Here is a 26,638-nt window from a genome sequence, read left to right as displayed (position 1 = left end):
CAGCCCACTATCCCACCACCAGGTATACAGCCCACTATCCCACCACCAGATATACAGCCCACTATCCCACCACCAGGTATCCAGCCCACTATCCCACCACCAGGTATACAGCCCACTATCCCACCACCAGGTATACAGCCCACTATCCCACCACCAGGTATACAGCCCACTATCCCACCACCAGGTATCCAGCCCACTATCCCACCACCAGGTATCCAGCCCACTATCCCACCACCAGGTATCCAGCCCACTATCCCACCACCAAGTATACAGCCCACCACCAGGTATACAGCCCACTATCCCACCAAGACCACCAGATAAAGAGACGAAAGATACATTATTTTATATATATATGTTAGTGGTGTAACAGTATAACTTTAGACCGTCCCCTCGCCCCGACCTCGGGCGCGAACCAGGGACCCTCTGCACACATCAACAACGGTCGCCCACGAAGCATCGTTACCCATCGCTCCACAAAAGCAGCGGCCCTTGCAGAGCAAGGGGAAACACTACTTCTAGGTTTCAGAGCAAGTGACGTAACTGATTGAAACGCTATTAGCGTGTACCCGCTAACTAGCTAGCCATTTCACATCCATTACATATAGGTCCATTTTTTGGGGAAGCCTGATTTCCTTTGGCATCTATAAATATAATCCACTAGATATACAGTCATCCAGGCCCTCTAGCCCATCATCCAGGCCCTCTAGCCCATCATCCAGGCCCTCTAGCCCACCATCCAGGCCCTCTAGCCCACCATCCAGGCCCTCTAGCCCACCATCCAGGCCCTCTAGCCCACCATCCAGGCCCTCTAGCCCACCATCCAGGCCCTCTAGCCCACCATCCAGGCCCTCTAGCCAGGTCCTCTAGCCCACCATCCAGGCCCTCTAGCCAGGTCCTCTAGCCCGCCATCCAGGCGGCCCTCTAGCCCACCATCCAGGCCCTCTAGCCAGGTCCTCTAGCCCACCATCCAGGCCCTCTAGCCAGGCCCTCTAGCCCACCATCCAGGCCCTCTAGCCCGGCCCTCTAGCCAGGCCCTCTAGCCCGGCCCTCTAGCCCACCATCCAGGCCCTCTAGCCCGGCCCTCTAGCCAGGCCCTCTAGCCCACCATCCAGGCCCTCTAGCCCGGCCCTCTAGCCAGGCCCTCTAGCCCACCATCCAGGCCCTCTAGCCCGGCCCGCCATCCAGGCCCTCTAGCCCGCCATCCAGGCCCTCTAGCCGGCCCTCTAGCCCGCCATCCAGGCCCTCTAGCCCGCCATCCAGGTCCTCTAGCCCATCATCCAGGTCCTCTAGCCCATCATCCAGGCCCTCTAGCCCATCATCCAGGCCCTCTAGCCCATCATCCAGGCCCTCTAGCCAGGCCCTCTAGCCCATCATCCAGGTCCTCTAGCCCGCCATCCAGGCCCTCTAGCCCATCATCCAGGCCCTCTAGCCCATCATCCAGGCCCTCTAGCCAGGTCCTCTAGCCCACCATCCAGGCCCTCTAGCCAGGTCCTCTAGCCCACCATCCAGGCCCTCTAGCCCGGCCCTCTAGCCAGGCCCTCTAGCCCACCATCCAGGCCCTCTAGCCCACCATCCAGGCCCTCTAGCCCACCATCCAGGCCCTCTAGCCCACCATCCAGGCCCTCTAGCCCACCATCCAGGCCCTCTAGCCCGCCATCCAGGCCCGCCATCCAGGCCCTCTAGCCCGGCCCGCCATCCAGGCCCGCCATCCAGGCCCTCTAGCCCGCCATCCAGGCCCTCTAGCCCGCCATCCCGGCCCTCTAGCCAGGCCCTCTAGCCAGCCCCTCTAGCCCATCATCCAGGTCCTCTAGCCCGCCATCCCGGCCCTCTAGCCAGGCCCTCTAGCCAGCCCCTCTAGCCCATCATCCAGGTCCTCTAGCCCGCCATCCAGGTCCTCTAGCCCGCCATCCAGGCCCTCTAGCCCGCCATCCAGGCCCTCTAGCCAGGCCCTCTAGCCAGCCCCTCTAGCCAGCCCCTCTAGCCAGCCCCTCTAGCCAGCCCCTCTAGCCCATCATCCAGGCCCCATTTCAACTGTACATAACATTGCGTAAACATTTATTTTGAATAGCTGCTCACCATTACAGGTGCCATCTTCTGCCAGGGTGTATCCCAGGAGGCAGGGAGTGGAGCGGTTTACGACGGGGTAGCTGGGAGCCACAGGGGGGCCTGGAGGTGGGGGTAGAGGGTAGGGGTCTGGGAACCACAGCGAGGTGTCCGGGTAGGCGGGCTCCCCTCCTCCACCCCGGGGGTAGGTAGGCTGTCTGTACAGCCCCCGGGGGACACAGAGATAACCTCCGTTCTGGTTCACACACTGCATGTCCCCTCTGCAGGTGTCTGGTACCGTAAGACACTCATCAATGTCTAGAGAGGAAGGAAAGTTAGTCAAGGTTAAGAATAGGGATAAACTTTAAATGTTCCAGAATGGAAAATTGTCTCAAACACATAGTAAACAACCTGCCTTCAAAAACACAGCCTATAGAGATTCAGAATGAATGGATAGGAAGGAGTGATTAAACTCACCAACACATACTCTTGCTATGCGGTCATAGGCGAACCCCTCTGTGCAGGTCTACGTGACAGAATAGGAAAGAGGAGATGGCCAAGAGCCTTATTCAAACAACCAGTGAGTGAAAGCAAAAACCAAATCACTACAGTAGAAGCTGATTTCATTCAAATAACTTTTAAAAAAACACTTGGAACATTGCAGTAACTTTGTTTCATGTCTTGTTCATCGTTTAGAATCCTTCATTGAAGCTGTAGTTTACTTCTGTCCATCACTTTAGTATTCTCTTTGCAGATCCATGCAGGAATGAATGAAACGCAGACAAACAGACAGGCAAACAGACAGCCAGCCAGACAGGCAAACAGACAGCCAGACAGACAGGCAAACAGACAGGCAAACAGACAGCCAGACAGGCAAACAATAACAAAAACACTTTCTCAAGAAATACCATGAGAGGAAAAAACGCGTGTCTTACCTGCCCATTTCCGGAGTGGACGCAACATAAAGCCAACACCAGAACAGTCAACATTCTGAAAATATAGTTTTGTTTTGTTGTTGTTGTTGTCAGGGATAGACTTCATTCCACAAGGATGCATAATGTATTGCCCATCTAATCCCAATATTAGGCTCCTGTATTCAATGGGACAAATACGTAGTATAAAAAGCTGTTTTAAAAGGACCAGGATATACAAACCACTGCGTGTGCTGGAGTATGATTATTTTTGGTGACGTAAAAGTAAATATATTGCTCTGGCTAGAAAACAAAACTTGGTCAACTTGGTCACAACCAACATCATTCACTAACCTTGAGTAAATCAGGACATTCAAGCCACTCGTGTCAAAAAGCATAGTCTATGGATCCCGTTGATCGACTCAAGACGACCAGTGGATACTTCGGTACAAGAAACCTGTTGATCCCCCTAGCTACTGTTGCGAAGGGGGAAATCCAAGGACGCATATGGTGGGCTACTCTCGCAAGTCACACCACCGCTGACTCTGCGCCTTTACTGCAAAAACTAGGATTTCATTAACAGCTGTCCGTCGACCCAAAGCCTCGATATGGACCAACAGTACGGGGAATGTATTTCAAAACGGTATGTTCTATCCCCCCCCGCTCCCTCCCTCTTCCAGCTGTTCAGACAGTTTAGCAATGCAAATTAACGGGTCCCCGAGCACTTCTGACAACAGCTGGATTCAATTATTGAGAGGCCGCCCCCTCACCAAGGCGCACAGAGGGGAGAGGAGAGTAATGGGATTATTTAAAATACCCAAATGCGGGAGAACAGGATGCGTGAGACAGTGTAGTAGCCTACATGCAAAAAATAAATACAAAATTCAACAAGATATGTTAAATAACAGTCTTAAAAACCACTTGAAGGCAAATAAATTAGATTTGACTGTTCAGACACAAGTCACATGGCCAGGAATCACATTTGTTTCTGATTTCAAACCACCTAAAGTGATGGCTTGAAATATCAGATTCCATGTGCTTTTTGGCGGTCCAGACTGCAGGAAATAGAACAGATACGAATTAGAGATGCTATTTTTTTTTTTTTATCATGTCCAATTTTTAACATTTTACTGCAGTGGGCTAAATCAGTGTCACACGGTGTTTCTTGGTAGTCATAAACAAATCTACTTTGAACCAAAAGTATACACCTCACTCACGGTTATGGGCTTAAAATAAGAAGAAACGTGTATCATGTCAGATACAGAGTTGAAATGTATTACGTTTTGAATTTGCATCCCAATATTATACTTTATATACATCACAGACGTCGGGTTTTTGAAATAACGTTAATGAATTATGAACATTTTGAAACAACATTCAATCGATGAGACTAGGAGCTGCACCAGGGGTAGACATTATCTTTACCATATTCTATATGTTCTGTTAGATTCTATTCTGTCTGGTTCTGTAGCAACGTGAATGTTCGTTTGATTCTATTCTGTCTGGTTCTGTAGCAACGTGACCGTCTGTTTGATTCTATTCTGTCTGGTTCTGTAGCAAAGTGACCGTCTGTTAGACTCTATTCTGTCTGGTTCTGTAGCAACGTGACCGTCTGTTTAATTCTATTCTGTCTGGTTCTGTAGCAAAGTGACCGTCTGTTAGACTCTATTCTGTCTGGTTCTGTAGCAACGTGACCGTCTGTTTGATGCTATTCTGTCTGGTTCTGTAGCAACGTGACCGTCTGTTTGATTCTATTCTGTCTGGTTCTGTAGCAACGTGAACGTCTGTTTGATTCCATACGTGAAGAACGGGGGTGGCAGCATCATGTTGTGGGGGTGCTTTGCTGCAGGAGGGACTGGTGTACTTCACAAAATAGATGGCATCATGAGGATGGAAAATTTAGTGGATATATTGAAGCAACATCTCAAGACATCAGTCAGGAAGTTAAAGCTTGGTCGCAAATGGGTCTTCCAAATGGACAATGACCCCAAGCATACTTCCAAAGTTGTGTCAAAATGGCTTAAGGACAACAAGGTAAGTCAAGGTATTGGAGTGGCCATCACAAAGCCCTGACCTCAATCCTATAGAAAATGTGTGGGTAGAACTGAAAAACCTGTGCGAGCAAGGAGGCCTACGAACCTGACTCAGTTTACGTATGGTTGGCTCCACGCGGGAATCAAAACCCAAGATCACCTTGCAACGCTCTACCAACTGAGCCACGTCATCGTTAGGTAGTAACCCCCTCTTTTAAAGCACAACGTACATAATCCACACTGGTTCTATGAAGGCAGTGATCTGTTAAATCACAGTTGAGTGGGAGATGGTCAACCTCCTGTTGACTCGCTAATACCAGAACAATATTAGAAATACCCGGTTATACAAACCTGGTACGCCTCCAACAGCAGAACATTCAGAGCTAAATTAGTCATATTTTTTATTTAACTAGGCAAGTCAGTTAAGAACAAATTCTTATTTACAATGACCGGCCTACACCGGTCAAACCCTGACGATGTTGGGCCAATTGTGCACCGCTGTAACGCTTGTCGTGGTTGGAAGAAGAGGACGACCAATGCGCAGCGTGGTAAGTGTCCATATTGTTTTAATACGAAATAATGAACACTGATCAAAAACAATAAAACGACAAACGAACACTCCTGTCCGGTGAAACAAAACACAGAACAGAAACTATAATCACCCACAAAACACAATGAAAAACAGGGTACCTATATATGGCTCCCAATCAGAGATAACAACTGACACCTGCCTCTGATTGAGAACCATACTAGGCCCAACACATAGAAATCTACCAACAGAACAAAACATAGAAAAACAACATAGAATGCCCACCCCAACTCAAGCCCTGACCAAACTAAAATAAAGACATAACATAGGAACTAAGGTCAGAATGTGACAATCGCCCTATAGGACTCCCAATCACGTCTGGATGTGATTCAGCCTGGATTCGAACCAAGGACTGTAGTGTCGCTTCTTGCACTGAGATGCAGTGCCTTAGACCACTGCGCCACTCGGGAGCCCTATATGACCAAGTGTAGAATATTCAGACACTTTGTAAAAAAATTAGGTAACTTTTCTGATATGCATAGGAGCGTATATACACTTAATTCATAAAGTATTCAGACCCCTTCGCTTTCTCCACATTTTGTTACGTTAGTCTTATTGTAAAATTGAAAATTCAATATCCCGTAATGACAACGCGAAAGCAAATTACAAATAAAAAACAAAAATAACTTATTTACATAAGTATTCAGACCCTTTACTATGAGATTTGAAATTGAGCTCAGGTGCATCCTGTTTCCATCGATCATCCTTGAGATGTTTCTACAACTTGATTGGAGTCCAGCTGTGGTAAATTCAATTGATTGGACATGATTCGGAAAGGCACACACCTGTCTATATAAGGTCCCACAGTTGACAGTACATGTCAGAGCAAAAACCAAGCCATGAGGTGGAATGAATTGTCCGTAGAGCTCCGAGACATGATTGTGTCAAAGCACAGATCTGGGAAAGGGTACAAAAAAATGTCTGCAGCATTGAAGGTCCCCAAGAACACAGGGGCCTCCAAAAAGACTCGAGGCTGTAATCGCTGCCAAAGGTGCTTCAACAAAGTACTGAGTAAACGGTCTGAATAATTTTGTAAATATGAGTAATTTTTTATATTGAATACATTTGCAAAATTTTCTAAAAACCTGTTTTTGCTTTGTCATTATGGGGAAATAGTCTGGGTAGCCATTTGATTTGTTGTTCAGGAGTCTTACAGTATGGCTTGGGGGTAGAAGCTATTTTTGGAGCCTCTTGGACCTAGACTAGGTGCTCCGGTAACGCTTGCCGTGCTGTAGCAGAGAGAACAGTCTATGACTAGGGTGGCTGGAGTCTTTGACAATTTTTAGGGCCTTCCTCTGACACCGCCTGGTGTAGAGGTCTTGGATGGCAGGAAACTTGGCCCCGGGATGTACTGGGCCCGTTCGCACCCCCCTCCTGTAGTGACTTGTGGTCGGAGGCTGAGCAGTTGCCATACCAGGCAGTGATGCAACCCATCAGGATGCTCTCGATGGTGCAGCTGTAAAGGCTATTTGTTCTGAGTACAGAGGCTAGTTTTTCTGAGTTGCAGCGTATACAGAGGCTAGCTGTTCTTTGCTGAGGAGGTCAAGGTGGAAAATGGTGGAAATTCAAAATACCTGGAGATACTTGTGGAGATCATGAAACATATTAAGCTGATAAATCAGTGGTTTTTTGCCTCAAACTCAAAGGCAGCGTCTCAAATGGCACCGATTCCCCAAAAAGTGCACTGCTTTTGACTGGAACCCTATGGGAACCTTATGGAACGCTACGGGCCCTATGGAACGCTATGGGAACCTTATGGGCCCTAATGGAACGCTATGGAACGCTATGGGAACCTTATGGGCCCTAATGGAACCTTATGGAACGCTATGGGAACCTTATGGAACGCTATGGGCCCTATGGGAACCTTATGGATCGCTATGGGAACCTTATGGGTCCCGGTCAAAAGTAGTGCAATGTGTACAGGAAATAGGGTGCAATTTGAGACGCAACCAATAGCTTCAACTCAAAAGGAGGAGACAGACCTACATACTTTTGAAGGGTAGTAATACCTTTATTTTATCAAAACAACCAACATAGCAAGTCACTAGTTATCTGAGTGCTCTTCCATTTTTAGTTTCCCCCCCCCAAAAAATTCATTAACACTTCTCTATCTGAGGGGTTTCCTAGTAATTCATTAACACTTCTCTGAGACTGCATCTTTAACATGTTTTGGGGAGTATGAGGATATATCATTTCAATATTATTTGACTATTATATCATCTCGGAAGTATGGGTGAAAATCATTTTCCAGCAGTTGACTGTGGAGGATATTCCTAGAAAAATTTAGAGCTAACTTGACAGAGTTGGCGAAAGGTAAAGCTTTTTAATGTGCAGTTGTTATTACAACTTTGTAAATATATATTTGTATTTAATAATTTACAAACCAAATCATATACCTTTATATCTTAATAGCAAAATTGGTAGACACTTTGGACAGTACTTCCAGAACTGCCTTAATTATTATTAAAATATCACCCATTTACACATACACTACCAGTCTAAAGTTTGGACACACCTACTCATAAGGGATTTTCTTTATTTTCTCCATTGTAGAATAATAGTGAAGACATCAAAACGATGAAATAACACATATTGAATTGATTTTTAATTTTTTTTTATATTTGAGATTTTTCAAAGCCACCACCCTTTGCCTTGATGACAGCTTTGCACACTCTTGGCATTCTCTCAACCAGCTTCATGAAGTAGTCACCTGGAATGCATTTCAATTAACAGGTGTGACTTGTTAAAAGAGAATTTGTGGAATTTCTTTCCTTCTTAATGTGTTTGAGCCAATCAGTTGTGTTATGACAAGGTATGGGTGGTATACAGAAGATAGCCCTATTTGGTAAAAGACCAAGTCCATATTATGACAAGAACAGCTCAAATAAGCAAAGAGAAACGTCAGTCCATCATTACTTTAAGACATGAAGGCCAGTCAATATGGAACATTTCAAGAACTTTGAAAGTTTCTTCAAGTGCAGTTGCAAAAACCATCAAGCGTTATGATAAAACTGTCTCTCATGAGGACCGCCACAGGAAAGGAAGACCCAGAGTTACCTCTGCTGCAGAGGATAAGCTCATTAGAGTTACCAGCCTCAGAAATTGCAGCCCAAATAAATGCTTCACAGAGTTCAAGTACGACATCTCAACTGTTCAGAGAAGACTGTGTGAATCAGGCCATCATGGTCGAATTGCTGCTTTGGTCTGATGAGTCCAAATTTTATATTTTTGGTTTCAACCGCCGTGTCTTTGTGAAACGCAGAGTAGGTGAACGGATGATCTCCGCATGTGTGGTTCCCACCGTGAAGCATGGAGGAGGTGGTGTGATGGTGCTTTGCTGGTGACACGGTCAGTGATTTATTTAGAATTCAAGGCACACTTGACCAGCATGGCTACTACAGCATTCTGCAGCGATACGCCATCCCATCTGGTTTGCGCTTAGTGGGACTATCATTTGTTTTTCAACAGGAAAAAGGCTGTGTAAGGGCTATTTGACCAAGACGAAGAATGATGGATTGCTGCATCAGATGAAGGAAAAGTGCCAACAAGTGCTCAGCATACGTGGGAAGTCAATCAAGACTGTTGGAAAAGCAAGCCAGGTGAAGCTGGTTGAGAGAATGCCAAGAGTGTGCAAAGCTGTCATCAAGGCAAAGGGTGGCTACTTTGAAGAATCTCAAATATATTTTTATTTGTTTAACACTTTTCTGGTTACTACATGATTCCATGTGTGTTATTTCATAGTTTTGATGTCTTCACTAATATTCTACAATGTAGAAAATAGTAAAAATACAGAAATACCCTGGAATGAATAGGTGTGTCTAAACTTTTGACTGATACTGATATATATATATATATATATATATATATACACACATATATATACACACACATATATACATACACATATATACATATATACATATGTGTATATATATATATATATATATATATATATATGTGTATATATATATATATATATATATATATATATATATATATATGTACATATATATATATATGTACATATATATATACATACATTATATATATATATATAATAGCACTGAATGTTTAATACATACAGCAGTGTTATATAATGCATCCAAATAGCACCCTATTCCCTACAGTGTACTACATTTGACCAAGGCTCTGGTAGGGATCGTAGGGATTAGGGTGCCATTTTGCCAGATCAGACAGATTATACTGAAGGCCTATGGCTAAAATGAAAGAATACAAAACATAACATTAAGAAACTCCTACATCCCCAAATTGTCCAACCCAGTCATATTTAGTAGAGATGTTCTCCCTCACTCACGTACGTCACATGACACAGCTATACCCAGGAGTCATTCACACACACTTCCCTCTTTATTCAATGCATAAACTGTCTGTCTGTAACAATATACCGTGGCAGAAAAAGTTACAAAGACCGAGTGAGTGGGAGGGACACTCCGGGCATTGAACAGCAAGTCCTGATTCTACCTCATCTCCTTAAAGCGTCAAATCGGTAGCTCAAACAACCAAAAACGCATGTACCAACGCAGAGTTCCCCTTTAATAGTGCCAACAAAATATCAACAATATCAACTCGACAACAAACTGACAGTAAATCAGAGAGGGTCTGCCTGACATGTCCTGCTGTTTGGAGGTTAGAAGAACCATTATCCCGTGTAGAAGTTAATAGAACCATTATCCTGTGTAGAAGTTAATAGAACCATTATCCTGTGTAGAAGTTAATAGAACCATTATCCCGTGAAGAAGTTAATAGAACTATTATCCCGTGTAGAAGTTAATAGAACCATTATCCTGTGTAGAAGTTAGAACCATTATCCCGTGTAGAAGTTAATAGAACCATTATCCTGTGTAGAAGTTAATAGAACCATTATCCCGTGAAGAAGTTAATAGAACTATTATCCCGTGTAGAAGTTAATAGAACCATTATCCTGTGTAGAAGTTAATAGAACCATTATCCCGTGAAGAAGTTAATAGAACTATTATCCCGTGTAGAAGTTAATAGAACCATTATCCTGTGTAGAAGTTAATAGAACCATTATCCCGTGAAGAAGTTAATAGAACTATTATCCCGTGTAGAAGTTAATAGAACCATTATCCTGTGTAGAAGTTAATAGAACCATTATCCTGTGTAGAAGTTAATAGAACCATTATCCCGTGTAGAAGTTAATAGAACCATTATCCCGTGAAGAAGTTAATAGAACTATTATCCCGTGTAGAAGTTAATAGAACCATTATCCTGTGTAGAAGTTAATAGAACCATTATCCCGTGAAGAAGTTAATAGAACCATTATCCCGTGTAGAAGTTAATAGAACCATTATCCTGTGTAGAAGTTAATAGAACCATTATCCTGTGTAGAAGTTAATAGAACCATTATCCTGTGTAGAAGTTAATAGAACCATTATCCCGTGAAGAAGTTAATAGAACTATTATCCCGTGTAGAAGTTAATAGAACCATTATCCCGTGTAGAAGTTAATAGAACCATCACTGAGTGACTGTTGGAAGAAAGCGGCACACAGTAATAACGGTCCTCCTCCATCTCAGTCTGTGTCTACGCTCCTCCTGATTGGATGAGGAGCTTTGAGTGACAGGCCGTGGCTCCAATCACTGCTTGAGTAAGTCTTTGAGCACCTGCCCTCCGCTCTCAGCAGAGACGGGCACGGGGGTGAAGGTAGGCAGGTTGTCTGAGATGGGTTTCATTAGGAGGTGGTGGTGTCCTCCCGACGCACTGGAACTACCACTCCCATGATGCATCAGCGGTACGGCCGCAGAGCGGGGAGCCAGGAAGGGGTTGGACTCCCCGGCTGCTCTCTGTCCCCTGCCGGCCGCCGCCCCTCCTGAGGAGGAAACAGAGGTCAGAGGTCAGAGGTCAGAGTAAGCTGGAGGCGGCAGGGGTTGAGAAGGCCCGGAACCGACGCTTCAGATTTGTTTGTTTACTTCAGAAGTACACAAACAAGTCTCTACAGAGGTTCTGGCTAGGGGTGAGACTGAGGGCAGAGGAGTCTGGGTAGAAGGGTCCGGGGTATGGTTGATATTCTGAACAATCCCTCTGGGAGCAACTGCTGCCTAGCTGTCTCCCCCTGTAAATCATCCCATGCTCTCACTCAACCCTGGCCAGGTTCTTCATATCTCATGTAACATGGGTTCTTCTGTCCTCAGTCTCAACCCTCAGTCAGAACCACTGCTACACTGCCCGCTAAACTTCACCCTGGAAAAATATTACCATGACAGCATTATTTCACCCTTTAACAATATTACCATGACAGCATTATTTCACACTGGAACAATATTACCATGACAGCATTACCTCACCCTGGAACAATATTACCATGGGAGCATGACCTCACCCTGAAACAATATTATCATGAGAGCATTACCTCACCCTGGAACAATATTACCATGGGAGCATTATTTCACCCTTTAACAATATTACCATGACAGCATTATTTCACACTGGAACAATATTACCATGACAGCATTACCTCACCCTGGAACAATATTACCATGGGAGCATGACCTCACCCTGAAACAATATTATCATGAGAGCATTACCTCACCCTGTAACAATATTACCATGGGAGCATTATTTCACTCTTTAACAATATTACCATGACAGCATTATTTCACACTGGAACAATATTACCATGACAGCATTACCTCACCCTGAAACAATATTACCATGAGAGCATTACCTCACCCTGGAACAATATTACCATGGGAGCATTACCTCACCCTGAAACAATATTACCATGCCAGCATTACCTCACCCTGAAACAATATTACCATGACAGCATTACCTCATCCTGGAACAATATTACCATGACAGTATTATTTCACCCTTTAACAATATTACCATGACAGCATTATTTCACCCTTGAACAATATTACCATGGGAGCATGACCTCACCCTGAAACAATATTACCATGACAGTATTATTTCACCATTTAACAATATTACCATGACAACATTATTTCACCCTGGAACAATATTACCATGACAGCATTATTTCACCCTTGAACAATATTACCATGACAGCATTATTTCACCCTGGAACAATATTACCATGACAGCATTACCTCACCCTGGAACAATATTACCATGACAGCATTACCTCACCCTGGAACAATATTACCATGGGAGCATTACCTCACCCTGAAACAATATTACCATGCCAGCATTACCTCACCCTGAAACAATATTACCATGACAGCATTACCTCATCCTGGAACAATATTACCATGACAGCATTACTTCACCCTTTAACAATATTACCATGACAGCATTACCTCACCCTGGAACAATATTACCATGACAGCATTACCTCACCCTGGAACAATATTACCATGGGAGCATGACCTCACCCTGAAACAATATTATCATGAGAGCATTACCTCACCCTGGAACAATATTACCATGGGAGCATTATTTCACCCTTTAACAATATTACCATGACAGCATTATTTCACACTGGAACAATATTACCATGACAGCATTACCTCACCCTGGAACAATATTACCATGGGAGCATGACCTCACCCTGAAACAATATTATCATGAGAGCATTACCTCACCCTGGAACAATATTACCATGGGAGCATTATTTCACTCTTTAACAATATTACCATGACAGCATTATTTCACACTGGAACAATATTACCATGACAGCATTACCTCACCCTGAAACAATATTACCATGAGAGCATTACCTCACCCTGGAACAATATTACCATGGGAGCATTACCTCACCCTGAAACAATATTACCATGCCAGCATTACCTCACCCTGAAACAATATTACCATGACAGCATTACCTCATCCTGGAACAATATTACCATGACAGTATTATTTCACCCTTTAACAATATTACCATGACAGCATTATTTCACCCTTGAACAATATTACCATGGGAGCATGACCTCACCCTGAAACAATATTACCATGACAGTATTATTTCACCCTTTAACAATATTACCATGACAACATTATTTCACCCTGGAACAATATTATCATGACAGCATTATTTCACCCTTGAACAATATTACCATGACAGCATTATTTCACCCTTGAACAATATTACCATGACAACATTATTTCACCCTTGAACAATATTACCATGACAGCATTATTTCACCCTTGAACAATATTACCATGACAGCATTATTTCACCCTGGAACAATATTACCATGACAGCATTACCTCACCCTGGAACAATATTACCATGACAGCATTACCTTCTGGTTGTTGAGCCCAGGCTGAGCTGGTGGTCCTCCCAGGTGGCGGGGCACTGAGAGGTTTGATGTCATAGACAGGAAGTCTGGGGGCAGGGAGTGCCGGCCTAGACTCCACCTCCAGGAACTTTACAAACATCTCAGAGAACGACTGGAAAAGAACAGAAGAGATCAGAGAACTACCGGAGAAGAAGAAGAACAACAGAGAACTACCGGAGAAGAAGAAGAACAACAGAGAACTACCGGAGAAGAAGAAGAACAACAGAGAACTACCAGAGAAGAAGAAGAACAGAGAACTACCAGAGAAGAAAACTACCAGAGAAGAAGAACAGAGAACTACCAGAGAAGAAGAACAGAGAACTACCAGAGAAGAAGAACAACAGAGAACTACCAGAGAAGAAGAACAACAGAGAACTACCAGAGAAGAAGAAGAACAGAGAACTACCAGAGAAGAAGAAGAACAGAGAACTACCAGAGAAGAAGAACAGAGAACTACCGGAGAAGAAGAAGAACAGATAACTACCGGAGAAGAAGAAGAACAGATAACTACCGGAGAAGAAGAACAACAGAGAACTACCAGAGAAGAAGAACAGATAACTACCGGAGAAGAAGAACAACAGAGAACTACCAGAGAAGAAGAACAACAGAGAACTACCAGAGAAGAAGAACAGAGAACTACCAGAGAAGAAGAACAGAGAACTACCGGAGAAGAAGAACAACAGAGAACTACCAGAGAAGAAGAACAGAAGATCAAAGTAGGGTAGCTGGGTACCAAAGTTAGTTTAGGTACGTGTGTGCATATGTGTCGATATGTGTGCGCATATGTGTGTGTCTGTGTGTCCATATCTGTGTGTGTGTCCATGTATATCTGTGTCCGTATCTGTGTGTGTGTGTCCAGATCTCTGTGTGTGTCCATATCTGTGTGTGTGTGTGTGTGTCCATATCTGTGTGTGTGTCCATGTATATCTGTGTCCATATCTCTCTGTGTGTGTGTCCATATCTCTGTGTGTGTGTGTGTGTGTGTGTCCATATCTCTGTGTGTGTGTGTGTGTGTGTCCATATCTCTGTGTGTGTGTGTGTGTGTGTCCATATCTCTGTGTGTGTGTGTCCATATCTCTGTGTGTGTGTGTGTGTGTCCATATCTCTGTGTGTGTGTGTGTGTGTCCATATCTCTGTGTGTATGTGTGTCCATATCTCTGTGTGTGTCCATATCTCTGTGTGTGTCCATATCTCTGTGTGTGTCCATATCTCTGTGTGTGTGTGTCCATATCTGTGTATGTGTGTGTCCATATCTGTGTGTGTGTGTGTCCATATCTGTGTGTGTGTGTGTCCATATCTGTGTGTGTGTCCATATCTGTGTGTGTGTCCATATCTGTGTGTTTATCCATATCTGTGTGTTTATCCATATCTGTGTGTTTATCCATATCTGTGTGATTATCCATATCTGTGTGTTTATCCATATCTGTGTGTTTATCCATATCTGTGTGTTTATCCATATCTGTGTGTTTATCCATATCTGTGTGTTTATCCATATCTGTGTGTTTATCCATATCTGTGTGTTTATCCATATCTGTGTGTTTATCCATATCTGTGTGTTTATCCATATCTGTGTGTTTATCCATATCTGTGTGTTTATCCATATCTGTGTGTTTATCCATATCTGTGTGTGTCCATATCTGTGTGTTTATCCATATCTGTGTGCATAATGTCCTTATACTCACGTTGTTGAAGCCCCCCTGTCCTGCTCCAGGTCTCTGCGGTGTGTTGGGGACACTCTGTACAGCTCTGCCTCCCAACCAGCCGGGCACCCAGCCGCCGACACCATGGCCTCCCTCCTCCTCCAACAGCTACAGGGACAAAGGTTAGAGGTCAGAGTTCACGATTAGTCAGGGACAGAGTGAGGTGACCACCAATCCGGGATTAGAGGTTACGTAGTGGTGGAGAGTCGACTCCAAAAGAGTTGATTCCTCGACCACCGGAGTCAACTCTAAAAGATCCTGGCGTCGTTCCACCCCCTGATTGGTCCAAAACACTGTTCCAACCCAATACTCCTTGAGTGATCTCTGATTGGTCCAAAACACTGTTCCAACCCAATACTCCTTGAGTGATCTCTGATTGGTCCAAAACACTGTTCCAACCCAATACTCCTTGAGTGATCTCTGATTGGTCCAAAACACTGTTGTGAAACTATCATTGGTAGGGTATAGTCAACAGCAGCGGTCACCAACCTCATCGGAGTCAAGACTCCCCTCCGAGTCAAAATGGAAGACAACATGATTTTTTTTTAAAGCGTGACTTAATGAAAAACATATGCCTATGGAAAATTAACCAATTAAAAACAGTTCTGTAGTAATGCGGTTTGTGCAGTAGGTTATAGGTCCAATACATTATCACTATCTATTAGCTATGCTCAGTAGGCTATAGGCCCAATACATTATCACTGTATATTGGCTATGCTCAGTAGGCTACAGGCCCAATACATTATCACTGTATATTGGCTATGCTCAGTAGGCTATAGGCCCAATACATTATCACTGTATATTGGCTATGCTCAGTAGGCTATAGGCCCAATACATTATCACTGTATATTAGCTATGCTCAGTAGGTTATAGGCCCAATACATTATCACTGTATATTGGCTATGCTCAGTAGGCTACAGGCCCAATACATTATCACTGTATATTGGCTATGCTCAGTAGGTTATAGGCCCAATACATTATCACTGTATATTGGCTATAGGCCCAATACATTATCACTGTATATTGGCTACGCTCAGTAGGCTACAGGCCCAATACATTATCACTGTATATAGTCTCCGCCCACTTCGTCAGATGGAAATGTATTTTAATATAGCAGAGCTTCCGATCAGTCGACCCTTCATCAGAGTATAATCTCCACAGTCAATAGTGGGACAGATAAGGCCACACAGCGAGCCAGAGGTAATAGCAGACAACAGTGGTATTCTAAAGTACCCACAAGGGCCACTAGATGTCATACTATCAGATAGAAATACAGGATAGAACAGAACGTGTTCTAGATGTATTTCTACTAGAACAAAAAACACATGTAGACAGGGAATGTGGTGTTGGTAAAGGAACACAAACTCTCAAAGAGATAAAACGGGAAAACATACAAAACACTATATAGAACCAGGAAATGTAGAAAATTATACTATATAGATATGTAGAAATAGGAAATGTAGAAAATGTATATTCTATAGATATGTAGAAAATGATATAGATATGTAGAACCAGGAAATATAGAAAATGTTCTATATGTAGAACCAGGAAATGTAGAAAAAAATATATATATATCTTTTTAAATGGTATATGATCACACTGGTAATAGATCATTTGTAGTATTACTTGTGACACAACTGAGTGAGCATAAAAACGTGACCCCCCCCCCCCCCGGCTGCCTCTCAACCGAATTCCTGTCCCTCCACTGAGAAAAAGAGACACAGTCTACCAGCTGATGGTGAAACTCAAGTCAACACTGCATTCTGCCTCACGCACCAATTCATGTTGTTACTCCTATGACCAGAGAAAGTCATATTCCTCAATATTAAAATAGACACAAGCGTCTAATAATAACAACGTAAGCTTATCGGAACACTTTGTTATACTCCTTCATTATAGCTGCAGGGCTGGTTGTAGCATAGCTGCAGGGCTGGTTGTAACATAGCTGCAGGGCTGGTTGTAGCATAGCATAGCTGCAGGGCTGGTTGTAGCATAGCATAGCTGCAGGGCTGGTTGTAGCATAGCTGCAGGGCTGGTTGTAGCATAGCTGCAGGGCTGGTTGTAGCATAGCATAGCTGCAGGGCTGGTTGTAACATAGCTGCAGGGCTGGTTGTAACATAGCTGCAGAGCTGGTTGTAGCATAGCATAGCTGCAGAGCTGGTTGTAAACATAGCTGCAGTGCTGGTTGTAACATAGCTGCAGGGCTGGTTGTAGCATAGCATAGCTGCAGGGCTGGTTGTAGCATAGCTGCAGGGCTGGTTGTAACATAGCTGCAGGGCTGGTTGTAACATAGCATAGCTGCAGGGCTGGTTGTAGCATAGCTGCAGGGCTGGTTGTAACATAGCTGCAGTGCTGGTTGTAACATAGCTGCAGGGCTGGTTGTAACATAGCTGCAGGGCTGGTTGTAGCATAGCTGCAGGGCTGGTTGTAACATAGCATAGCTGCAGGGCTGGTTGTAGCATAGCATAGCTGCAGGGCTGGTTGTAAACATAGCTGCAGGGCTGGTTGTAACATAGCTGCAGGGCTGGTTGTAGCATAGCTGCAGGGCTGGTTGTAGCATAGCTGCAGGGCTGGTTGTAGCATAGCATAGCTGCAGGGCTGGTTGTAACATAGCTGCAGGGCTGGTTGTAGCATAGCATAGCTGCAGGGCTGGTTGTAACATAGCTGCAGGGCTGGTTGTAGCATAGCTGCAGGGCTGGTTGTAGCATAGCTGCAGGGCTGGTTGTAGCATAGCTGCAGGGCTGGTTGTAACATAGCTGCAGGGCTGGTTGTAACATAGCTGCAGGGCTGGTTGTAACATAGCTGCAGGGCTGGTTGTAACATAGCTGCAGGGCTGGTTGTAGCATAGCTGCAGGGCTGGTTGTAACATAGCTGCAGGGCTGGTTGTAGCATAGCATAGCTGCAGGGCTGGTTGTAAACATAGCTGCAGTGCTGGTTGTAACATAGCTGCAGGGCTGGTTGTAACATAGCTGCAGGGCTGGTTGTAGCATAGCTGCAGGGCTGGTTGTAGCATAGCTGCAGGGCTGGTTGTAGCATAGCTGCAGGGCTGGTTGTAACATAGCTGCAGGGCTGGTTGTAGCATAGCTGCAGGGCTGGTTGTAACATAGCTGCAGGGCTGGTTGTAACATAGCTGCAGGGCTGGTTGTAGCATAGCTGCAGGGCCGGTTGTAGCATAGCTGCAGGGCTGGTTGTAACATAGCTGCAGGGCTGGTTGTAGCATAGCTGCAGGGCTGGTTGTAGCATAGCTGCAGGGCTGGTTGTAACATAGCTGCAGGGCTGGTTGTAACATAGCTGCAGGGCTGGTTGTAGCATAGCTGCAGGGCTGGTTGTAGCATAGCTGCAGGGCTGGTTGTAAACATAGCTGCAGGGCTGGTTGTAGCATAGCTGCAGGGCTGGTTGTAGCATAGCTGCAGGGCTGGTTGTAGCATAGCTGCAGGGCTGGTTGTAGCATAGCTGCAGGGCTGGTTGTAACATAGCTGCAGGGCTGGTTGTAGCATAGCTGCAGGGCTGGTTGTAGCATAGCTGCAGGGCTGGTTGTAGCATAGCTGCAGGGCCGGTTGTAACATAGCTGCAGGGCTGGTTGTAGCATAGCTGCAGGGCTGGTTGTAGCATAGCTGCAGGGCCGGTTGTAACATAGCTGCAGGGCTGGTTGTAACATAGCTGCAGGGCTGGTTGTAGCATAGCTGCAGGGCTGGTTGTAGCATAGCTGCAGGGCCGGTTGTAACATAGCTGCAGGGCTGGTTGTAACATAGCTGCAGGGCTGGTTGTAACATAGCTGCAGGGCTGGTTGTAGCATAGCTGCAGGGCCGGTTGTAACATAGCTGCAGGGCTGGTTGTAGCATAGCTGCAGGGCCGGTTGTAACATAGCTGCAGGGCTGGTTGTAACATAGCTGCAGGGCTGGTTGTAGCATAGCTGCAGGGCTGGTTGTAGCATAGCTGCAGGGCTGGTTGTAGCATAGCTGCAGGGCCGGTTGTAGCATAGCTGCAGGGCCGGTTGTAGCATAGCTGCAGGGCCGGTTGTAACATAGCTGCAGAGCTGGTTGTAACATAGCTGCAGGGCTGGTTGTAACATAGCTGCAGGGCTGGTTGTAGCATAGCATAGCTGCAGGGCTGGTTGTAGCATAGCATAGCTGCAGAGCTGGTTGTAACATAGCTGCAGGGCCGGTTGTAACATAGCTGCAGGGCTGGTTGTAACATAGCTGCAGAGCTGGTTGTAAACATAGCTGCAGGGCTGGTTGGAACATAGCTGCAGGGCTGGTTGTAACATAGCTGCAGGGCTGGTTGTAACATAGCTGCAGGGCTGGTTGTAACATAGCTGCAGGGCTGGTTGGAACATAGCTGCAGGGCTGGTTGTAACATAGCTGCAGGGCTGGTTGTAACATAGCTGCAGGGCTGGTTGTAACATAGCTGCAGGGCTGGTTGTAACATAGCTGCAGGGCTGGTTGTAGCATAGCTGCAGGGCTGGTTGTAGCATAGCTGCAGGGCCGGTTGGAACATAGCTGCAGGGCTGGTTGTAACATAGCTGCAGGGCTGGTTGTAGCATAGCTGCAGGGCCGGTTGTAACATAGCTGCAGGGCCGGTTGTAACATAGCTGCAGGGCTGGTTGTAGCATAGCATAGCTGCAGGGCTGGTTGTAGCATAGCTGCAGGGCTGGTTGTAGCATAGCTGCAGGGCTGGTTGTAGCATAGCTGCAGGGCTGGTTGTAACATAGCTGCAGGGCTGGTTGTAACATAGCTGCAGGGCTGGTTGTAGCATAGCTGCAGGGCTGGTTGTAGCATAGCTGCAGGGCTGGTTGTAGCATAGCTGCAGGGCTGGTTGTAGCATAGCTGCAGGGCTGGTTGTAGCGTAGCTGCAGGGCTGGTTGTAGCATAGCATAGCTGCAGGGCTGGTTGTAGCATAGCTGCAGAGCTGGTTGTAACATAGCTGCAGAGCTGGTTGTAGCATAGCTGCAGAGCTGGTTGTAACATAGCTGCAGGGCTGGTTGTAGCATAGCTGCAGAGCTGGTTGTAACATAGCTGCAGGGCTGGTTGTAGCATAGCTGCAGGGCTGGTTGTAACATAGCATAGCTGCAGAGCTGGTTGTAGCATAGCTGCAGGGCTGGTTGTAGCATAGCTGCAGGGCTGGTTGTAACATAGCTGCAGGGCTGGTTGTAACATAGCTGCAGGGCTGGTTGTAACATAGCTGCAGAGCTGGTTGTAGCATAGCTGCAGGGCTGGTTGTAACATAGCATAGCTGCAGGGCTGGTTGTAACATAGCTGCAGAGCTGGTTGTAGCATAGCTGCAGGGCTGGTTGTAACATGGGGGGGAGGGTATGGTTTGGGCTGGTTGTAACATGGGGGGGGAGGGTATGGTTTCTCACCAGGATGCAACATGGGAAACTCTCAAATGTTCTCCACACCATCCCGTAGACAATTCTCCACATCAAGGGTAACCAACAGCAACAGCAACATGTTTGTTTGTAGCCTATCAATCAATATTAGAAATAACCTTCAAACGTTTTCTAAGAATCAGATCTATAGGCCTATGAGGACACACACTAATCACACATAGACCTATGAGGTCACACACTAATCACACATAGACCTATGAGGACACACACTAATCACACATAGACCTATGAGGTCACACACTAATCACACATAGACCTATGAGGACACACACTAATCACACATAGACCTATGAGGTCACACACTAATCACACATAGACCTATGAGGTCACACACTAATCACACATAGACCTATGAGGTCACACACTAATCACACATAGACCTATGAGGTCACACTCTAATCACACATAGACCTATGAGGTCACACACTAATCACACATAGACCTATGAGGTCACACACTAATCACACATAGACCTATGAGGTCACACACTAATCACACATAGACCTATGAGGTCACACACTAATCACACATAGACCTATGAGGTCACACACTAATCACACATAGACCTATGAGGACACACACTAATCACACATAGACCTATGAGGTCACACACTAATCACACATAGACCTATGAGGTCACACACTAATCACACATAGACCTATGAGGTCACACACTAATCACACATAGACCTATGAGGTCACACTCTAATCACACATAGACCTATGAGGTCACACACTAATCACACATAGACCTATGAGGTCACACACTAATCACACATAGACCTATGAGGTCACACACTAATCACACATAGACCTATGAGGTCACACTCTAATCACACATAGACCTATGAGGTCACACACTAATCACACATAGACCTATGAGGTCACACACTAATCACACATAGACCTATGAGGTCACACACTAATCACACATAGACCTATGAGGACACACACTAATCACACATAGACCTATGAGGTCACACACTAATCACACATAGACCTATGAGGTCACACACTAATCACACATAGACCTATGAGGTCACACACTAATCACACATAGACCTATGAGGTCACACTCTAATCACACATAGACCTATGAGGTCACACACTAATCACACATAGACCTATGAGGTCACACACTAATCACACATAGACCTATGAGGTCACACACTAATCACACATAGACCTATGAGGTCACACTCTAATCACACATAGACCTATGAGGTCACACACTAATCACACATAGACCTATGAGGTCACACACTAATCACACATAGACCTATGAGGTCACACACTAATCACACATAGACCTATGAGGACACACACTAATCACACATAGACCTATGAGGTCACACACTAATCACACATAGACCTATGAGGTCACACACTAATCACACATAGACCTATGAGGTCACACACTAATCACACATAGACCTATGAGGTCACACACTAATCACACATAGACCTATGAGGTCACACACTAATCACACATAGACCTATGAGGTCACACACTAATCACACATAGACCTATGAGGTCACACACTAATCACACATAGACCTATGAGGTCACACACTAATCACACATAGACCTATGAGGTCACACACTAATCACACATAGACCTATGAGGTCACACACTAATCACACATAGACCTATGAGGTCACACACTAATCACACATAGACCTATGAGGTCACACACTAATCACACATAGACCTATGAGGTCACACACTAATCACATAGGCCTATGAGGTCACACTCTAATCACACATAGACCTATGAGGTCACACACTAATCACATAGGCCTATGAGGTCACACACTAATCACACATAGACCTATGAGGTCACACACTAATCACACATAGACCTATGAGGTCACACACTAATCACACATAGACCTATGAGGTCACACACTAATCACACATAGACCTATGAGGTCACACTCTAATCACACATAGACCTATGAGGTCACACACTAATCACACATAGACCTATGAGGTCACACACTAATCACACATAGACCTATGAGGTCACACACTAATCACACATAGACCTATGAGGACACACACTAATCACACATAGACCTATGAGGTCACACACTAATCACACATAGACCTATGAGGTCACACACTAATCACAAATAGGCCTATGAGGTTACGCACTAATCACACAGACCTAACTAATAATGTAAATGCAACAAGTTCCTGAGTAAAGGTCCACAGGCTAAAGATAAAATTAAGTAAGTAAAAAAAAAAACTGTTGTATTTGGAATGATTATAACAAAACCCTCGTAAACAAACAAACAGAAGTGCACGAGACACACGTTGTCAACTGCCGTCTTGGTAGGAATGTATGCTTCTCAGTGGAAACAGACAAAATCAGTGGAAACAAAATTAATTACATTAACAGATTGAGTTAAAATACCTTCGCTTGAAAAATAAATTAAAGGGAGTATGGGAGCATAGACTCTCACTTCGTCTAGCCAAGTTCTACTAGGAGCAAACCCAACCTATATATGAGGACGCCTTTAGAATGGTTTACTAGCAAATGACAATGACCCCAAGAGTTGGCAAGACAACACAAACTGATCTAGGACCAAGCTAGGGATTCAAAGCCACAGAGAATGTTAATGTGTCATTTATCTAGAGACTGACGCCAGATCAGTTGTGGTTGGACTAAAGGGATTACAAACATGTCTAAATGTAAAAACATCCCCATACGTTTTCAGCCTTCTAGCCAAGAGATATTCAGAAATCACAGAGGGAGACTGATACAGGTTTGAAAAGACATTATGAATAAAACAGATGATTGAAAAAGATGAAAAAGAACAAACAGAAGGATAGGAGAGGATCCCAAATACGGATAAGAGATAAAAACAAGGAAGTAAGGAGAGGAGGGGGCAGAAAGAGGAAGTAAGGAGAGGAGGGAGCAGAAAGAGGAAGTAAGGAGAGGAGGGAGCAGAAAGAGGAAGTAAGGAGAGGAGGGAGCAGAAAGAGGAAGTAAGGAGAGGAGGGAGCAGAAAGAGGAAGTAAGGAGAGGAGGGGGCAGAAAGAGGAAGTAAGGAGAGGAGGGGCAGAAAGAGGAAGTAAGGAGAGGAGGGGGCAGAAAGAGGAAGTAAGGAGAGGAGGGGGCAGAAAGAGGAAGTAAGGAGAGGAGGGGGCAGAAAGAGGAAGTAGGGAGGAGGGGCAGAAAGAGGAAGTAAGGAGAGGAGGGGGCAGAAAGAGGAAGTAAGGAGGAGGGGCAGAAAGAGGAAGTAAGGAGGAGAGGCAGAAAGAGGAAGTAAGGAGAGGGGGCAGAAAGAGGAAGTAAGGAGAGGAGGGGGCAGAAAGAGGAAGTAAGGAAAGGAGGGGGCAGAAAGAGGAAGTAAGGAAAGGAGGGGGCAGAAAGAGGAAGTAAGGAAAGGAGGGGTCAGAAAGAGGAAGTAAGGAGAGGAGGGGTCAGAAAGAGGAAGTAAGGAGAGGAGGGGCAGAAAGAGGAAGTAAGGAGAGGAGGGGGCAGAAAGAGGAAGTAAGGAGAGGAGGGGGCAGAAAGAGGAAGTAGGGAGGAGGGGCAGAAAGAGGAAGTAAGGAGAGGAGGGGGCAGAAAGAGGAAGTAAGGAGGAGGGGCAGAAAGAGGAAGTAAGGAGGAGAGGCAGAAAGAGGAAGTAAGGAGAGGGGGCAGAAAGAGGAAGTAAGGAGAGGAGGGGGCAGAAAGAGGAAGTAAGGAAAGGAGGGGGCAGAAAGAGGAAGTAAGGAAAGCAGGGGGCAGAAAGAGGAAGTAAGGAAAGGAGGGGGCAGAAAGAGGAAGTAAGGAAAGGAGGGGGCAGAAAGAGGAAGTAAGGAAAGGAGGGGGCAGAAAGAGGAAGTAAGGAAAGGAGGGGGCAGAAAGAGGAAGTAAGGAAAGGAGGGGGCAGAAAGAGGAAGTAAGGAAAGGAGGGGGCAGAAAGAGGAAGTAAGGAAAGGAGGGGGCAGAAAGAGGAAGTAAGGAAAGGAGGGGGCAGAAAGAGGAAGTAAGGAAAGGAGGGGCAGAAAGAAGAAGTAAGGAAAGGAGGGGGCAGAAAGAGGAAGTAAGGAGAGGAAGGGCAGAAAGAGGAAGTAAGGAAAGGAGGGGGCAGAAAGAGGAAGTAAGGAAAGGAGGGGGCAGAAAGAGGAAGTAAGGAAAGGAGAGGGCAGAAAGAGGAAGTAAGGAAAGGAGGGGGCAGAAAGAGGAAGTAAGGAAAGGAGGGGCAGAAAGAGGAAGTAAGGAGAGGAGGGGGCAGAAAGAGGAAGTAAGGAAAGGAGGGGCAGAAAGAAGAAGTAAGGAGAGGAAGGGCAGAAAGTGGTAGAAAAGAGGAGGGGTGCTGTCAGTCACCTGGTTGACCTCATCCTTGTCCAGTCCCAGGACACTACCCATGAGCCTCAGCACCTCGGAGCGTTTGGGTTTCGGAGTGTGGAAGTACCCCATGAACAGGTTCCGCATCAGAGCCCTGAGCAGACAGAAAATAAAGAAAAGTAAGCAGCCCTGTCCGAGCCAGAACATCACATAGGGGAGGAGCCTATCTAGTGTTTCTGTAGCGTGAGGCAGCTCTATGTACAAGTACACGTGGACAGGACGTCTGAGCGGACAAAATACTCTGAACCACAGAGTCATTACACAGGCATGATGGGGAAAATAACACAGCCTACAATCTATTACATATAGCTCTGTTAACACAGCCTACAATCTATTACATTTAGCTCTAATAACACGGCCTACAATCTATTACATATAGCTCTATTAACACGGCCTACAATCTATTACATATAGCTCTATTAACACGGCCTACAATCTATTACATATAGCTCTATTAACACGGCCTACAATCTATTACATATAGCTCTATTAACACGGCCTACAATCTATTACATATAGCTCTATTAACACAGCCTACAATCTATTACATATAGCTCTATTAACACGGACTACAATCTATTACATATAGCTCTGTTAACACAGCCTACAATCTATTACATATAGCTCTATTAACACAGCCTACAATCTATTACATATAGCTCTATTAACACAGCCTACAATCTATTACATATAGCTCTATTAACACGGCCTACAATCTATTACATATAGCTCTATTAACACGGCCTACAATCTATTACATATAGCTCTATTAACACGGCCTACAATCTATTACATATAGCTCTATTAACACAGCCTACAATCTATTACATATAGCTCTATTAACATGGACTACAATCTATTACATATAGCTCTGCTAACACAGCCTACAATCTATTACATATAGCTCTATTAACATGGCCTACAATCTATTACATATAGCTCTATTAACACAGCCTACAATCTATTACATATAGCTCTATTAACACGGCCTACAATCTATTACATATAGCTCTATTAACACGGCCTACAATCTATTACATATAGCTCTGTTAACACAGCCTACAATCTATTACATATAGCTCTATTAACACGGCCTACAATCTATTACATATAGCTCTGTGTGGTGGACGATATCAAATGGCAATTTTCAACACTCGTTTGAGAAGAAATACATTAGGTTGACGTTAATACTGTCAGCTTCAGTATGAGTGCTTTATAGTCCTAACCTCTGATCAACTTACATGAAAGATGAAATATGAGATTGAATACCAGGGATGGGATCAATTCCAATTAATAAAGTCAGACAATTCAGGAAGTAAACTGAAATTCCAATTCAATAAGACCG

At 44.8% G+C, this 26,638-nt stretch overlaps 2 protein-coding genes across 2 annotated transcripts in view; both read right to left on the bottom strand.

The window, feature by feature from the left end:
• The window catches only part of fbln5 (fibulin 5), a 41,146-nt gene extending 37,552 nt beyond the window's left edge, over positions 1-3,594 (bottom strand). Inside the window, exons 1-4 of the mRNA XM_055865589.1 lie at positions 3,309-3,594; positions 2,979-3,033; positions 2,521-2,569; positions 2,077-2,361 (exon numbers count right to left, since the gene is read on the bottom strand). Coding sequence (XP_055721564.1) covers positions 2,077-2,361; positions 2,521-2,569; positions 2,979-3,033; positions 3,309-3,352 — 433 coding nt within the window. The 5' untranslated portion in view covers positions 3,353-3,594. The remainder of the gene's footprint in view (positions 1-2,076; positions 2,362-2,520; positions 2,570-2,978; positions 3,034-3,308) is intronic.
• A 6,328-nt stretch (positions 3,595-9,922) lies between these two features.
• Positions 9,923-26,638, bottom strand: part of trip11 (thyroid hormone receptor interactor 11) — a 75,205-nt gene continuing 58,489 nt past the window's right edge. Inside the window, exons 30-33 of the mRNA XM_055865588.1 lie at positions 25,273-25,387; positions 15,540-15,665; positions 13,822-13,969; positions 9,923-11,426 (exon numbers count right to left, since the gene is read on the bottom strand). Coding sequence (XP_055721563.1) covers positions 11,194-11,426; positions 13,822-13,969; positions 15,540-15,665; positions 25,273-25,387 — 622 coding nt within the window. The 3' untranslated portion in view covers positions 9,923-11,193. The remainder of the gene's footprint in view (positions 11,427-13,821; positions 13,970-15,539; positions 15,666-25,272; positions 25,388-26,638) is intronic.

The sequence above is a fragment of the Salvelinus fontinalis genome, chromosome 16 (assembly GCF_029448725.1).
Source record: "Salvelinus fontinalis isolate EN_2023a chromosome 16, ASM2944872v1, whole genome shotgun sequence".
Lineage (NCBI taxonomy): Eukaryota > Metazoa > Chordata > Actinopteri > Salmoniformes > Salmonidae > Salvelinus > Salvelinus fontinalis.
The sequence above is the reverse complement of the archived record's forward strand: the minus strand, read 5'-3'. Positions and strand labels throughout refer to the sequence as shown.